This window comes from Procambarus clarkii, chromosome 15, assembly GCF_040958095.1.
Source record: "Procambarus clarkii isolate CNS0578487 chromosome 15, FALCON_Pclarkii_2.0, whole genome shotgun sequence".
NCBI lineage: Eukaryota > Metazoa > Arthropoda > Malacostraca > Decapoda > Cambaridae > Procambarus > Procambarus clarkii.
The window spans coordinates 15,050,049-15,068,687 of NC_091164.1; the positions used below are offsets into that span (position 1 = coordinate 15,050,049).

At 41.3% G+C, this 18,639-nt stretch overlaps 1 protein-coding gene across 1 annotated transcript; it reads left to right on the forward strand.

The window, feature by feature from the left end:
* The first annotated feature begins 10,815 nt into the window (after nt 1-10,815).
* On the forward strand, nt 10,816-11,523 carry LOC138364956 (craniofacial development protein 2-like). Its single transcript, XM_069325042.1, has one exon. The coding sequence runs from the start codon at nt 10,816-10,818 to the stop codon at nt 11,521-11,523; it is 708 nt and encodes a 235-aa protein (XP_069181143.1).
* Nucleotides 11,524-18,639: the final 7,116 nt, after the last annotated feature.

Here is an 18,639-nt window from a genome sequence, read left to right on the forward strand (position 1 = left end):
TCAGCCTACTATTCAAGGCCCGATTTGCCTAATAAGCCAAGTTTTCATGAATTAATGTTTTTTCGTCTACCTAACCTACCTAACCTAACCTAACCTAGCTTTTTTTGGCTACCTAACCTAACCTTACCTATAAATATAGGTTAGGTTAGGTTAGGTAGGGTTGGTTAGGTTCGGTCATATATCTACGTTAATTTTAACTCCAATAAAAAAAAATTGACCTCATACATAGAGAAAAGGGTTGCTTTATCATTTCATAAGAAAAAAATTATAGTAAATATATTAATTCAGGAAAACTTTGCTTATTAGGCAAATTGGGCCTTGAATAGTAGGCTGAGAAGTGAGTTCTGGCTACTAGGTACGACATATATATATATATATATATATATATATATATATATGTCGTACCTAGTAGCCAGAACGCACTTCTCGGCCTACTATGCAAGGCCCGATTTGCCTAATAAGCTAAGTTTTCCTGAATTAATATATTTTCTCTAATTTTTTTCTTATGAAATGATAAAGCCACCCATTTCATTATGTATGAGGTCAATTTTCTTTTATTGGAGTTAAAATTAACGTAGATATATGATGAAACCTATCCAACCCTACCTAACCTATCTTTATAGGTTAGGTTAGGTTAGGTAGCCGAAAAAGTTAGGTTAGGTTAGGTTAGGTAGGTTAGGTAGTCGAAAAACAATTAATTCATGAAAACTTGGCTTATTAGCAAATCAGGCCTTGCATAGTAGGCAGAGAAGTGCGTTCTGGCTACTAGGTACGACATATTTATATATATATATATACAGGGCGCAAAGCATGGGTAGGTAGATATGGAGGAGAAGCTGTTACCCATGCAGCAGGTCCCCCCCCCCTCTCCACGTTGCTGAAATTATCCAATAGAAAGGCAAATGCCAATACACATAGTTCCAGCAACGTCGCAGGAGCTGCCAGAACGAAGTCGACATCAACAACGAACTGCCTTAGGGACTCCAACTCCGGATTTTTCGTCGAGGTTGACTCCTGAAGCCTTTCCCAAAAAAGGAGTATGGCCGCAAGGCAGCGGAGGTTTAAAATCAGGGTTTTCCTTCCCCTAGATGGCCTGCCTTCCTTCGAGTCCCATCTACCCGGAGCAGCTGGTTTTAAGGCGCCAGAGGTACGCCCTCGCCCCTTGTCCTGTCGGTCAAAGCAGTTCCGCCGGACTTAAAAACTAAGCCACCCGTGCAGGCCAGGAGTTGGACTTGATTATTGGAGACGCATGCCGTATAGGAGCATTTTATAGATCACCTATAAAATGCACCCTCCACACCTATATAGGTTATAGGTGCGGAGTCTTGAAGTGGGTCGAATATAGTTGTGCACAACTATATTCTACCCACTTCAAGACTCCGCACTAATATAGAAGCATCAAGAAATATGGGCCAATAGGCCCTTTGCAGTTACTTCTATTCTTCCCTTTAACTTACAAAATATTATACCCATTGTTTCGTGTTCTGTCTTGTGTTGAAAGTTTGTTTTCACCTCATCCAAAACTGTTGTAACATATCACCTCATCCCACATATCATATCAGCAGGTATAAAATCGAAGATGTTTAAGCTCTGTTCGAGTGTCACATCTGTGAAACTGAAGCAGAGGCGCCACTGTTGCACTATTTACTGGAATGTGAAGCTACTGAAACCCTGCGCATCAAACTCAACATTAATCCAACGACAGCAGCTGCATTAGATGCACATTCCACCGCGACTACAATGATTAGAAAAGCCGTTGAGGAATGGGACTCATTAGTGAGGATTCTGCATCTACATCCGCCACCAAGATAATGTTAATAAAACAAGATTAAAACCAGTGCACTAAAACAGAAGCGATAAATAAGCAGGGAAAAAGGAGAAATCCCATCCTCCATTTTAAACTTAGACCCAAATATCACAGGAAAAAGGTTATCATGTATAACCAAACTCAATTACGGGCTCACCATAGCCCGTGCTACTTGGACACTTCGTCCTGAGAAGCTAAATCTTTAACAACAACAACAGCAAGCTCTGTTCAGTTATAAGTTGTGTGTGAGTAAACTAAAGTCTTTGAAAATGTAATAAGTTTTACGAAACGCGCTCAAGTGTCGCGTCAGACAAGAAATAAAAATGAATTTTGGAGAATTGATTTTTCAGTTACCATCAACAGTGAAGAAAAATATAAGAAAAATTTTGAAAATTCGTGTTAGAATTATTAATCTTACTTTTTCGGTCATATTTAATAATATATATCTACAGGAAAGACTGCTACCAAAATACACTAATATATGTGTATATATATATATATATATATATATATATATATATATATATATATATATATATATATATATATATTTATATATATATATATATATATATATATATATATATATATATATATATATATGTCGTACCTAGTAGCCAGAACGCACTTCTCAGCCTACTATGCAAGGCCCAATTTGCCTAATAAGCCAAGTTTTCCTGAATTAATATATTTTCTCTATTTTTTTCTTATGAAATGATAAAGCTACCCATTTCATTATGTATGAGGTCAATTTTATTTTATTGGAGTTAAAATTAACGTGGATATATGACCGAACCTAACCAAACCTACCTAACCTAACCTAACCTATCTTTATAGGTTAGGTTAGGGTAGGTAGCCGAAAAAGTTAGGTTAGGTTAGGTTAGGTAGGTTAGGTAGTCGAAAAAACATTAATTCATGAAAACTTGGCTTATTAGACAAATTGGGCCTTGCATAGTAGGCTGAGAAGTGCGTTCTGGCTATTAGGTACGATATATATATATATATATATATATATATATATATATATATATATATATATATATGTCGTACCTAGTAGCCAGAACTCACTTTTTGGCCTACTATTCAAGGCCCGATTTGCCTAATAAGCCAAGTTTTCCTGAATTAATCTATTTTCTCTAATTTTTTTCTTATGGAATGATAAAGGTACCCATTTCATTATGTATGAGGTCTTTTTTTTTATTAGAGTTAAAATTAACGTAGATATATGACCGAACCTAACCAACCCTACCTAACCTAACCTAACCTATCTTTATAGGTTAGGTTTGGTTAGGTAGCCGAAAAAGTTAGGTTAGGTTAGGTTAGGTAGGTTAGGTTGTCGAAAAACAATTAATTCATGAAAACTTGGCTTATTAGGCAAATCGGGCCTTGCATAGTAGGCTGAGAAGTGCGTTCTGGCTATTAGGTACGACATATATATATATATTTTAAGATGAATAGGAAAACCAAGGATATACTGAACATCTTGTATCAGAATCTTTACTTTAAAAAACATAACGTTTCGAATACTTCTCGTATTCATCATCAGATCTAAAAGAAAAAACAGAAATCACAGTCAAATAGCTGGTAAACAAAGAACTCATACTGAATATAATTGCCTATCCAAGAAAGGAAAAAGCTTAAAAAGCAAAACACTTAAGCGCACTTAAAGTGATCAATACAAATAAAACTTATTAACTGTCACATATATTAAAACTAATTTAAAATCCAATTAAACTACAAGATGAAATTTATAACTACTAAAACAAACCATTCTATTAAACTTACGTGAAGTGATCAGAAGTGAAACTTGATACCTAACACATAGATACTAAACACTATAACAAATATTTATATAATGTCTACAAATCTACAAAAAATGTATGTAAAATACAAACAGAATAAACGACAATTATAAAGTACTAACCAAAATCTTATAAAAAACTCAAATATTAAATAAAATTAAATACCAAAAAATGTATTATATATCCTACATAGAAGATTATATTAATATACAATGTTAAGACTTGAAATAAGTAAGAAAGGGCAAGGACATGGTAAACTAAACAAAATTAAACTACCAAAATAAACTAAAAATCAAATTACAGGGCCTACTGTGCACTATACAGTGTACAATTGGACAGCTGAAAGGTTGCTATTTAACAGAGGCCGCAGTTCCTTTATATATAAGGATTCCATTACTCTCAAATCTGACTGGCCATTCATACAAGTGTCCAGAATTTTAAAATCAGATTTCAGCAGAGAATGATCAAACTCATAACAATGGTTTCTAATCTCCGAAAATGCTGGTTTAGACAATGGTAATCCAGTCCTAAAAGATAATCCCTGGTGCTCAAGTATCCTAATCTTAAAGTTCCGAATGGAACTCCCGACATATCCAGCATTACAGCTGGAACAATTATACATATATACGACATTTGAGCACAAGGGGATAGGCACTTTATCTTTAAATTTAAAATAAGAGCCTATGGTATTTGTGTTGACAAAAATAAATCTAAAGTCTACTTGAGGATAACACTGCTGCAACAGTCTCCTCAAACGACTCCTTACAGAAAAGCTAATACTGCCATAAAATGGTAATTTAATATATTTTAGATCCCTTTCCACTGTAGTAATCCTACACGATGGGTGAAACTTTTTATTTAAGAAATTCCTTATAAAAGTATAAACCATATGCACAGGATAACCATTATTTGAAAAAAAATTCACAAGAAAATTAATTTCCTGATCAAAGTTATTCCAATTAGAACATAAAACAAAGGCCCTATTCAGTAGAGTGTAAATAGCATTTTTCTTAAAAATATCAGGAACAAAGGAATTAAAATTTAAACCTAAACCAGTAAAGGTTGGTTTCCTAAAAACATTAGTGTTGAACCCATTGAGGTTATTCACTTTTACATCAAGAAACGACAATGAATTATTAACTTCACACTCTGCAGTAAACCGTATATTACCATGTTGTGCATTAAGATACTCTCTAAATTTCTCAATATGACATTGGTCCCTAAACAACAAAAAAGTGTCATCTACATATCTTCTGTACAAGACTGGTTTAAAGGCCGAAGGACAATTATCAAGCCAATTTATTTCGTGAAAACTCAAAAAAGCATTAGCCAGTGCAGGACCTAAAGGAGACCCCATTGCTACTCCATCAATTTGTTTATAATAAATATTATTAAACATAAAGATGGAGTCTTTAACTGCTATTTCTAACAGCCGTCTGAATATTTTTGTTATGTTTGTATATAAAATGTTTGTATTTTACAAACATTTTTTGTTATGTTTGTATATAAAATGTTTGTATTTTACATACATTTTTTGTAGATTTGTAGACATTATATAAATATTTGTTATAGTGTTTAGTATCTATGTGTTAGGTATCAAGTTTCACTTCTGATCACTTCACGTAAGTTTAATAGAATGGTTTGTTTTAGTAGTTATAAATTTCATCTTGTAGTTTAATTGGATTTTAAATTAGTTTTAATATATGTGACAGTTAATAAGTTTTATTTGTATTGATCACTTTAAGTGCGCTTAAGTGTTTTGCTTTTTAAGCTTTTTCCTTTCTTTGATAGGCAATTATATTCAGTATGAGTTCTTTGTTTACCAGCTATTTGACTGTGATTTCTGTTTTTTCTTTTAGATCTGATGATGAATACGAGAAGTATTCGAAACGTTATGTTTTTTAAAGTAAAGATTCTGATACAAGATGTTCAGTATATCCTTGGTTTTCCTATTCATCTTAAAATTAAGATTCCCGAAGGGAACATCGATCATAAATATATATATATATATATATATATATATATATATATATATATATATATATATATATATATATATATATATATATATATTATATATATATATATATATATATATATATATATATATATATATATATATATATATATATATATATAATATATATATATATGTCGTACCTAGTAGCCAGAATGCACTTCTCAGCCTACTATGCAAGGCCCGATTTGCCTAATAAGCCAAGTTTTCATGAATTAATTGTTTTTCGACTACCTAACCTACCTAACCTAACCTAACCTAACTTTTTCGGCTACCTAACCTAACCTAACCTATAAAGATTGGTTAGGTTAGGTTAGGTAGGGTTGGTTAGGTTCGGTCATATATCTACGTTAATTTTACCTCCAATAGAAAAAATTGACCTCAAACATAATGAAATGGGTAGCTTTATCATTTCATAAGAAAAAAATTAGAGAAATAATATTAATTCAGGAAAACTTGGCTTATTAGGCAAAACGGGCCTTGCATATTAGGCTGAGAAGTGCGTTCTGGCTATTAGGTACGACATATATATATATATTGTGACGGTAAAGCGTTGGTGTTCGGCTGTTTCAAAGGTAGGGGCAGGGCCTCGTCACATTAAAGAAAAAAAAAGAGAAAAAGCTGGAACTTTCGTCTGTGGTAAGGTAATGGGAAGACACACAAAACACAAGTAAATTTAACAATGAAATTTTAATTACGTTAGAAAAGCAAGACATGAATAAAATTAGGCATAAAATATACAAGGCAAGTCAACAAACAAAATAATAAGAATAATCACTGGCAAATGAAAAGTTACGTTAAGACAAGTGAGTAATAGCAAAATAAATAATAAGGATGCCGGAATATTGGCTTCAAGCTGCCACCTCCCTTAGTACACGAAAGCCAAGGTTTAGTCTACCAATGAGAGATGTCAACTGCAAGGAGCACTGGGATATTCTGACGATTCTGGGCCACTGCAGCCCAGACATCAACTTGTGGCGGAGGGTGGAGGGCAGGTGCGAAGGGACACCAGCCAATCAGCGACAGGCAGGCAATGGACAAGCAGTTTGCCGGTTTACGGTGGCGGTGGCGAGCAGGTGTGCTGGTGTGCTGGATACGTTTTGCTCTCTGGGCAAAACGTTTTGGAGATACTTGCTGGATATATCTTCTATATTATCTGTTGTTTTTACGTACTTTGAAGGGAAGAGCAGGCTCAATCTCTCTTGAAAGAGATTATCATCACAATATATATATATATATATATATATATATATATATATATATATATATATATATATATATATATATATATAACTGAAAACTCACACCCCAGAAGTGACTCGAACCCATACTCCCAGAAGCAACGCAACTGGTATGTACAAGACTTTTTAATCCACTTGACCATCACGACCGGACATAATGAGGTGATAGCCGAGGCTATTTGAACCACCCCACCGCCGGCACTCGGATAGTAATCTTGGGCATAGCATTTTACCAAATCACCTCATTCTTTGGGGCACACGTGAGGAACACAAATGCGAACAAGCCTGAATGGTCCCCAGGACAATATGCAACTGAAAACTCACACCCCAGAAGTGACTCGAACCCATACTCCCAGAAGCAACGCAACTGGTATGTACAAGACGCCTTAATCCACTTGACCATCACGACCGGACATAATGAGGTGATAGCCGAGGCTATTTGAACCACCCCACCGCCGGCACTCGGATAGTAATCATGGGCATAGCATTTTACCAAATCACCTCATTCTTTGGGGCACACGTGAGGAACACAAATGCGAACAAGCCTGAATGGTCCCCAGGACAATATGCAACTGAAAACTCACACCCCAGAAGTGACTCGAACCCATACTCCCAGAAGCAACGCAACTGGTATGTACAAGACGCCTTAATCCACTTGACCATCACGACCGGACATAATGAGGTGATAGCCGAGGCTATTTGAACCACCCCACCGCCGGCACTCGGATAGTAATCATGGGCATAGCATTTTACCAAATCACCTCATTCTTTGGGGCACACGTGAGGAACACAAATGCGAACAAGCCTGAATGGTCCCCAGGACAATATGCAACTGAAAACTCACACCCCAGAAGTGACTCGAACCCATACTCCCAGAAGCAACGCAACTGGTATGTACAAGACGCCTTAATCCACTTGACCATCACGACCGGACATAATGAGGTGATAGCCGAGGCTATTTGAACCACCCCACCGCCGGCACTCGGATAGTAATCTTGGGCATAGCATTTGCTATGCTATGCCCAAGATTACTATCCGAGTGCCGGCGGTGGGGTGGTTCAAATAGTCTCGGCTATCACCTCATTATGTCCGGTCGTGATGGTCAAGTGGATTAAGGCGTCTTGTACATACCAGTTGCGTTGCTTCTGGGAGTATGGGTTCGAGTCACTTCTGGGGTGTGAGTTTTCAGTTGCATATTGTCCTGGGGACCATTCAGGCTTGTTCGCATTTGTGTTCCTCACGTGTGCCCCAAAGAATGAGGTGATTTGGTAAAATGCTATGCCCAAGATTACTATCCGAGTGCCGGCGGTGGGGTGGTTCAAATAGCCTCGGCTATCACCTCATTATGTCCGGTCGTGATGGTCAAGTGGATTAAGGCGTCTTGTACATACCAGTTGCGTTGCTTCTGGGAGTATGGGTTCGAGTCACTTCTGGGGTGTGAGTTTTCAGTTGCATATTGTCCTGGGGACCATTCAGGCTTGTTCGCATTTGTGTTCCTCACGTGTGCCCCAAAGAATGAGGTGATTTGGTAAAATGCTATGCCCAAGATTACTATCCGAGTGCCGGCGGTGGGGTGGTTCAAATAGCCTCGGCTATCACCTCATTATGTCCGGTCGTGATGGTCAAGTGGATTAAGGCGTCTTGTACATACCAGTTGCGTTGCTTCTGGGAGTATGGGTTCGAGTCACTTCTGGGGTGTGAGTTTTCAGTTGCATATTGTCCTGGGGACCATTCAGGCTTGTTCGCATATATATATATATATATATATATATATATATATATTAGTATATTTTGGTAGCAGTCTTTCCTGTAGACATATTTTATTAAATATGACCGAAAAAGTAAGATTAATAATTCTAACACGAATTTTCTCAATCTTTCGTACATTATGCTTCACTGTTGGAGGTAAATCAAAAATCACTTCTCCAAAATTCATTTTTATTTCTAGTCTGACGCGACACGGGCGCGTTTCGTAAAACTTATTACATTTTCAAAGACTTCACAAATACACAACTGATTAGAACTTGCATTTCCCTGATTTTATATCTACTTTTGAGTGAGGTGGGAAGGGTGATGTGGCATTACATTTGAGTGAGGTGGGAAGGATGATGTGGCATTAGAGGATATTCATAGGGTATTAAAAGTATCAACACAAGACAGAACACGAAACAATGGATATTGAATAGAAGTGTTTGTAGAAAGCCTATTGGTCCATATTTCTTGATGCTTCTATATTGGAGCGGAGTCTTGAGGTGGGTAGAATATAGTTGTGCAATAATTGGCTGTTGATTGCTGGTGTTGACTTCTTGATGTGTAGTGCCTCGCAAACGTCAAGCCGCCTGCTATCGCTGTATCTATCGATGATTTCTGTGTTGTTTACTAGGATTTCTCTGGCGATGGTTTGGTTATGGGAAGAGATTATATGTTCCTTAATGGAGCCCTGTTGTTTATGCATCGTTAAACGCCTAGAAAGAGATGTTGTTGTCTTGCCTATATACTGGGTTTTTTGGAGCTTACAGTCCCCAAGTGGGCATTTGAAGGCATAGACGACGTTAGTCTCTTTTAAAGCGTTCTGTTTCGTGTCTGGAGAGTTTCTCATGAGTAGGCTGGCCGTTTTACTGGTTTTATAGTAAATCGTCAGTTGTATCCTCTGATTTTTGTCTGTAGGGATAACGTTTCTATTAACAATATCTTTCAGGACCCTTTCCTCTGTTTTATGAGCTGTGGAAAAGAAGTTCCTGTAAAATAGTCTAATAGGGGGTATAGGTGTTGTGTTAGTTGTCTCTTCAGAGGTTGCATGGCTTTTCACTTTCCTTCTTATGATGTCTTCGATGAAACCATTGGAGAAGCCGTTATTGACTAGAACCTGCCTTACCCTACAGAGTTCTTCGTCGACTTGCTTCCATTCTGAGCTGTGGCTGAGAGCACGGTCGACGTATGCGTTAACAACACTCCTCTTGTACCTGTCAGGGCAGTCGCTGTTGGCATTTAGGCACATTCCTATGTATGTTTCCTTTGTGTAGACTGCAGTGTGGAAACCTCCGCCCTTTTCCATGACTGTTACATCTAGAAAAGGCAGCTTCCCATCCTTTTCCGTCTCGTAAGTGAAACGCAGCACGGAACTCTGCTCAAATGCCTCCTTCAGCTCCTGCAGATGTCTGACATCAGGTACCTGTGTAAAAATGTCGTCAACATACCTGCAGTATATGGCCGGTTTCAAGTTCATGTCGACTAAGACTTTTTGCTCGATGGTACCCATGTAGAAGTTTGCAAACAGGACACCTAGGGGAGAACCCATAGCGACCCCATCTACTTGCTTATACATATGCCCATCCGGGCTCAAGAAGGGTGCCTCTTTAGTACAAGCTTGGAGTAGTTTCCTCAGAATACTTTCTGGCATGTCAAGAGGAGTACAGGCTGGATCACGATACACTCTGTCGGCTATCATTCCGATTGTCTCGTCCACAGGTACGTTGGTAAACAGCGATTCTACGTCCAACGAGGCTCTTATCCCTGTGGCCCGTGCGCCCCGCAGTAAGTCCACAAATTCCTTTGGAGACTTCAGGCTGAAGGCGCAAGGAACATAAGGAGTCAGCAGGCCGTTGAGTCGCTTTGCCAATCTGTACGTGGGTGTGGGTATCTGGCTAATGATTGGCCGAAGTGGGTTTCCAGGCTTGTGCGTCTTGACATTTCCATACGCATATCCAGGTTTATATTCCCCAATGATCTTTGGCAGGTGGAGTCCGGATTTCTTGGCGTTCACAGTTTCGATCAGTTTGTTGACCTTTGCTTTTAATTCGGCTGTAGTGTCCTTCGTTACCCTTTGGAACTTAGTTTGGTCAGAGAGTATGATGTTCATTTTCGCCAGATATTCGTCTTTTTTAAGAATGACATATATTGGCGACTTGTCACCTCTCCTGACAACTATCTCCTTGTTCTCGCGAAAACATGTGCCCAGCTCTCAAACTGGGCACATGGAATGTAAGGACCATGACACCAGGTCTCTCAGCAGATCTACTGGAAGTGAACGACGCCCGCAAGACAGGTGTAATCAATAAGGAACTATACAGGCTTCAGATTGACATAGTCGCCCTGCAGAAGACACGTCTGCCCACGACCGACAGCATGCGGGAGAAGGACTTTACCTTCTTCTGGCAGGGCAAACCACCAGAACAGGTAAGGGAGCATGGCGTTGGCTTTGCCATAAGGAACAGGTTGTTAGGGTCTATAGTGCCACCCACGGAGGGTTCTGGAAGGATCATCAAACTTCAGCTTCATACAGCAGCAGGAATGGTCAGCTTCATCAATGCCTATGCACCAACACTGACCTCCTCTATGGAAGCAAAGGATGAGTTTTATGATGACCTCTGCCTAACTCTCAGAGGTATACCTCAACAAGCGCCAATTTTCCTTCTAGGAGACTTTAATGCAAGAGTTGGTTCTGATCACAGCTCTTGGCCTTCCTGCCTGGGCCAGTTTGGATTTGGGAAGATGAATGAGAGTGGGCAGCGCCTCCTGGAGTTCTGCTGTCGTCATGATCTCTACATCACCAGTTCCTTCTTCGACACCAAGCCCAGTATAAGGTTTTCTGGAGACATCCCAGGTCTAAGCATTGGCACCAACTCGACCTGGTGCTTATGGGGCGTCGCAATCTGAGAAACGTCAAACTGACCAGCAGCTTCCAGAACGCAGATTGTGACACCGACCACCCTCTCATCGTTTGCAGAGTAAAGTTTCAGCCCCGGAAAATCCACAGAGCAAAGAAAGAGGGAAAGGCCACGCATTAACGTAAACAAGACCCACGACCTTAACAAGGTCGTGGGTCTTGTTTATCCAAGGATCCAAGGCCTGCTGGATCTGCACGGAAAGCTTGGAGACGAAACATGGTGAAATTAGCAAATAAAGGTACAACGAACATACTGTTGTGATATGGTGAATGTCAGAAACAGGACAACGTGGCAACTGGTACCTATCCTGTGGAATCGTTAACAATTAATGTTAATATCAAGATGGTAAATGATTAATAAATCAAGATCGCAGGAAATCTTGTACCCGGTACTCAATGTAAGAGGATAAGGGCAAGAAAATCCTACTAAATAAGCGAAACTGAGTTTCTAAAACAAATGAAACATTTAATTGCCTCAAAAGTGAATTAGGTAGTCCAAGAATGTAGGTAGGGAGCCGGTCGGCCGAGCGGACAGCACGCTGGACTTGTGATCCTGTGGTCCTGGGTTCGATCCCAGGCGCCGGCGAGAAACATTGGGCAGAGTTTCTTTCACCCTATGCCCCTGTTACCTAGCAGTAAAATAGGTACCTGGGTGTTAGTCAGCTGTCACGGGATGCTTCCTGGGGGTGGAGGCCTGGTCGAGGACCGGGCCGCGGGGACACTAAATAGTCCCAAAATCATCTCAAGATAACCTCAGGAAGGTGGAGGAATTCACTGCTGCGCTGGTAAATGCCCTTCCTGTACCCCCCTACGATAGCGCAAGTAAGAGGTGGTCACATCTCAGGGGTACTATTTTCAACACTGCCATGTCCATCTTCGGTAAGAGGAAGAACAAGTCAGCAGATTGGTTCAAGGCTAGTGCAGAGGAACTGTTACCCCTCATAGAGGAAAAAGAGACGAGCTTTCTCATCGTCCAAGAACCTGCCCTCAGAAAGGAACCTACACGCCCTCCGTACTGCCCGCAGTAGAGTTAAAAAAACTGCGAGGCGCTGTGCTAACGATTACTGCCTCCGACTCTGTTCCAACATCCAGACTGCGGCCACTGTCAGCAACATAAGAGGCATGTATGAAGGGATCAAACAGGCAAAAGGCCATACACAAAACAAGATGGCTCCTCTTAAGTCAGCCACTGAAGAGATCATTAAAGACCGTGATCAACAGATGAATTGCTGGTTGGAACATTACTCCGAACTCTTCTCAATAGAGAACTGTGTCAGCATACAAGCCTTGGATGCAATCGAGTCCCTGCCCATCATGGAAGAGCTTGACCTTGAACCGACTGTGGAAGAAGTTGAGAAAGCACTGGACTTACTTTCCTCAGGGAAGGCCCCAGGAGACGATGGAATTCCGCCTGAAGTTCACAAGTACGCTCGTGGATCACTTAAAACTGAGCTTCATGAACTTCTGTGCCAGTGCTGGAGGTAGGATTCGATGCCACAAGACATGAGAGATGCAAACATCATCACTCTACAAAAATAAAGGTGACAACCTATCGTGGCATCTCTCCTCAGCGTCGTCGGCAAACTCTTCGCCAGGGTCGTCTTGGATAGGCTTTAGATTCTTGCTGAAAGAGTTTACCCTGAGTCACAGTGCGGTTTTCGAGCAGAGAGGCTGACCACTGACATGGTGTTCTTCCTGAGACAGCTTCAAGAAAAGTGCCGGGAGCAGAGAAAAGTCTTGTACATCGCCTTCATTGACCTTACAAAGGCCTTCGACCTCGTGAGCAGGGACGGACTCTTCAAGATATTGGCCAAAATTGGCTGCCCATCCACCCTACTCAGCATGATACAATCGTTCCACAAGAACATGAAGGGAACAGTCGTGTACGACGGCTCAACTTCAGAATCATTCAACATCAACAGCGGTGTTAAACAGGGGCGCGTTCTGGCTCCAACCCCGTTCGGCATCTTCTTCGCAATCCTCGTCAAGCATGCCTTTGGAACAACCACAGAGGGCATCTATCTCCGTACAAGATCTTATGGAAAGCTCTATAATCTATCCAGACTCCGAGCAAAGACGAAGGTACCGATGCGAATCCTCAGGGAGTTCCTCTTCGCCGACGACGCAGCAATCACCACACACACACAGCAGAAAGCCTGCAGCAGCAACTCAACCGCTTTTTCCGCGGCCTGTTCCGCATTCAGCCTGACAATCAGCCTGAAGAAAACACAGGTAATAGGACAAGACGTCAATGAGCTACCCTGTACAAATATAGCAGAATGTGTGCTGGAGGCAGTTCACGAGTTTGTGTACCTGGCCTCCATAATCTCAGACATCCTTTCCCTGGACACTGAGCTTAACAGGCGTATCGGGAAGACCGCAACAACACTGGCCAGGCTCACAAAGCACGTTAGGGAAAGTGCCAAACTGACAGTGCACACCAAAGCACAAGTCTACATGGCATGTGTGGTGAGTACACTTCTCTATGGCTCGGAATCCTGGACCCTGCACTCTCACCAAGAGAGGCTGCTCAATACCTTTCACATGCGGAACCTGAGACGCATCCTTGATATCACATGGAAAGACCACGTCACCAACAACACAGTACTCGAGAGGACAGGAGTCCCTTCAATGTTCACTCTCCTGAAGCAGAGACACATGCGATGGCTGGCACATGTCATACGCATGTTTGATAGCCGCATACCGAAGGACCTCTTGTATGGAGAACTGGCATCAGGAAGGAGATCCACCAGAAGGCCTCAGCTGTGTTTCAAAGACGCCTGTAAACGCGACCTCAAGCAGGTGAACATCGACATCAACACTTGGGAGGCAGCAGCTGCGAACAGATCTCCCTGGAGATGCACTGTGCAGAAAGGACTCCAGCAATTTGAGTATAAACTGAAGAGGCAGACGGAGGAAAATAGACTTCAGAGGAGGTCTAGACCACTGTCAGACGCACCCACTTCGGCGTGACATACTATACAGATGTCACACTGGGAAAAACATGCTTTTTTGAAAAATTGTGTTTTCCTTGTGAGGGAAATCTTCGAAACCGATTTACCGATTGCTTTGAAACTTCGACACAATATTTCTTTCGAATAAGCGCGGGTCTTTGTATACCTACTATATACAAGCCCCACCTCTGACAGGAAAAATCATATTTTTTAACAGAGCAATCTGTTGGACGTAAGAGCAACACACGCTGTATTCATCGAAAGTTCTTAACCAATTGCATTGACAATTTTGACACAACGTTCCATTCAAATACGAGTGTTATTATACACCTACCATATAGATACCACACCTGTGACAGTTAAAATCATGCTTTCTATGAGCAACAGCGCCATCTGGTTACCTTACCTTGAGGTTACCTTGAGGTGCTTCCGGGGCTTAGCGTCCCCGCGGCCCGGTCGTCGACCAAGCCTCCTGGTTGCTGGACTGATCAACCAGGCTGTTAGACGCGGTTGCTGGACTGATCAACCAGGCTGTTAGACGCGGTTGCTGGACTGATCAACCAGGCTGTTAGACGCGGCTGCTTGCAGCCTGACGTACGAGTCACAGCCTGGTTGATCAGGTATCCTTTGGAGGTGCTTATCCAGTTCTCTCTTGAACACTGTGAGGGGTCGGCCAGTTATGCCCCTTATGTGTAGTGGAAGCGTGTTGAACAGTCTCGAGCCTCTGATGTTGATAGAGTTCTCTCTCAGAGTACCTGTTGCACCTCTGCTTTTCAACGGGGGGTATTCTGCACATCCTGCCATGTCTTCTGGTCTCATGTGATGTTATTTCTGTGTGCAGGACCAGCCCCTCAATTATTTTCCACGTGTAAATTATTATGTATCTCTCCCGCCTGCGCTCAAGGGAGTACAGATTTAGGCTCTTTAGTCGGTCCCAGTAATTTAGATGTTTTACTGAGTGGATTCTAGCAGTAAAGGATCTCGCACGCTCTCCAAGTCAGCAATTTCTACAGCTTTGAAAGTGTCTGTCATTGTGCAGCAGTACTCCACTCTAGAGAGCACAAGCGTTTTGAAAAGTATCATCATCGGTATAGCATCTCTAGTGTGAAAAGTTCTTGTTATCCAACCTGTCATTTTTCTTGCAGTTGTGACGGCTACTTTATTGTGTTCTTTAAAGGTAAGGTCTTCCGACATGAGTACACCCAGATCCTTTGCATTGCCTTTTCGTGCAATGTTATGATTTGCCTGAGTTTTGTACGTGGTTTCCGTTTTTATGTTTTAAATTTTTCCGTAGCGCATGAGCTGGAACTTATCCTCGTTAAACACCATATTTTTTCTGTAGCCCATAGAAAGACCTGATCCACATCTGATTAGAGGTTTGCCGTGTCCTCTATGTTGCCAACTCTCATGAAAATCCTAGTGTCATCTGCAAAGGATGATTCAGTGCTATAGGTTGTGTTCTTGTCTATGTCCGATATGAGGATGAGAAAAAGTACTGGAGCAAGCACAGTATCCTGGGGGACTGAGCTCTTCACAGTTGATGGGCTGGATTTTATTTTGTTGACTATTACACATTGGGTTTTGTTAGTCAGGAAATTGTAGATCCATCTGCCTATTTTCCCGGTAATTCCTTTTGAACGCATTTTATGTGCAATAACACCATGGTCATATTTATCAAAAGCTTTTTCGAAATCTGTGTAAATTACATCAGCGTTTTGTTTGTCTTCCATAGCATCTAATGCCATATCATAGTGGTTCAGCAACTGCAACAGGCAAGAGCGCCCTCTTCTGAAACCATGTTGTCCGGGGTTATGGAGATGCTGTGATTCCATGTATTTTGTGATCTTACTTCTTAGTACTCTCTCAAAATTTTTTATGATGTGCGATGTTAGTGCTATCAGTCTGTAATTTTTGCCTCTGCCTTATTTCCTCCTTTATGGAGTGGTGCTATCTCTGCTGTTTTTAGTATGTCAGGGATAACGCCAGTATCTAGGCTTTGTCTCCACAGAATGTGAAGGGCCTGCGATAGTGTTTTTTTACAGTTCTTGATGAATATGGAGTTCCAAGAATCCGGGCCTGGTGCAGAGTGCATAGGCATACTGTTTATGGCTTCTTCAAAATCTAGTGGGGTTAGGGCGACGTCTGATATATGATTTGATGTTGGTATCATATCAATGAAAAATTCATTTGGGTTATCAATCTTTAGTGCGTTTAATGGCTCGCTGAAAACAGAGTCGTACTGCTTCCTCAGTAACTCGCTCATTTCTTTGTTGTCATCGGTGAAAGTTCCATCTCCCTTTCGCAGGGGCCCGATACTAGATGTGGTTTTTGATCTTGATTTTGCAAAGGAGGAAAAATATTTCGGATTTCTCTCTATTTCACTGATGGCCTTTTGCTCTCTTTGCCTCTCCTGGGTTTTGTATGATTCTTGTAGCTTGAGTTCAATTGTTTCTATTTCTCTATCTAACCTTCTTCGCCGTTCTTGAGATAGGGTGCGACTCTCAAGTTGTTCCGCGATTCGTTTTCTTTGCCTATATAGAGAACGACGTTCCCGTTCCAATCTGCATCTCTTTCTCTTTTTTCTTAGGGGTATGCGGTTTGAACATATTTCTAGTGCTACTGAGCTTATTTTTTCCAGGCACTGGTTCAGGTTTGCATTTTCTAGCTGTTCTTTCCCGTTTATTTCTGTGAAGTCCTGGTTTATTTGCTCCCAGTTTATCTGTTTATTATTGAAGTTGAATTTGCTGAAATCTCCTCCACAGGGAATCTGGACTGGTTTTGAAAGTCCATTCCCCATGGTTGTCAGAACTTCAATTAAGTTGTGATCTGAGTAACAGGTATATGTAATCATTATGTTCCCGATCAATTCATCATTATTAGTGAAAATGAGGTCCAGCGTGTTCTCCTTCCTAGTTGGTTCTACTATTTGCTGGTTTAAGGCAAACCTATCGCACATCCGTAGCAGGTCATTTGCATGTGCCTGTTCATTTAGGCTACTTCCTGGTATTCTTTCTGATATTACTGTATTAGCCAGGTGCTTCCATTTCAGATGCCATAGGTTGAAGTCCCCAAGCAGGATGATGGTCGGAGCTGGATTTGTGAGGTTTTCAAGCAGTGTTCTATTTTAATTAGTTGGTCTTTAAACTGCTGAGGGTTTGCCTCCGGTGACTTATATACAAGGACAACAACTACATTTAGGATCTCTATTTTGACTATCAGCACTTCCACCATATCATTTGAGGTGTTTAGCAGCTCAGTACAGATGAGTGTGTCCTTGATGTAGAGGCTGACCCCACCCTGAAGCCGGTGTTACCTATCACATCTGAAAAAATTGTACTCTGAGATCCATATTTCACCATCAAGGTAGTCCTTTGTGTGAGTTTCCGTTAGGGCTGCAAAGACTGCATTTGCCTCATGAAGGAGACCATCTGTAAAGTGAACTTTGTTGGATTTGCGTGTTTTTATACCCTGGATGTTGGCAAATATAAATGATGTTATCGTGTTAGTGGAAGTGCTGGATGTTTTACTTGGTGTTAATATCAGAGGCTCTGGTAAGGAGGCCACTGTGTTTGCGTCCTCTCTAGCATTTGACCGAGTTGGTGGTAGAGTCTGGTCATTTTTAGCCATTCTTCTCCTCCTCCTCTTGCTAAAAATTATCCCGGTCGATGGAGTAGTGGCTGTTTTCATAGTGGTAGTCTGTCGGTTTTATTTGCCTGGTACCTCTTATATGAAAAGCTGGACATTCAGCATTGAAGCACTCTTTCCTGTCCAAAGAGTTCTTGCAAATTTCTGGGTGAAAGAATTCACAGCTTTTGGTACATTTACCTGTATTGAGGAGGTTTCTGCACTTTCTAGGGTGATCGTATTTACATGTTCCATTTGTTCTTCCCGATTCCCCATGCTTACAGGTAGCCCATTTGTAATACCAGCAGATTTTGGGGCCTTGTTTTGTTTGTTTCCTATTGCCAGGGACCGCACTCTGCTGCGGCGTCCCCGACACTGTGCTCTGCTCCGGGGTCTGTGACACCGCACTCTGCTCCGGCGCCGTTGACACCGCTCTCTGCTCAGGGTTCCCCGACTCCGTGCTCCGCTCAGGGGTTCCTGACTCCGCCCTCTGTTCAGGCGTCGCAGACTCTGTGCCTTGCTCAGGCA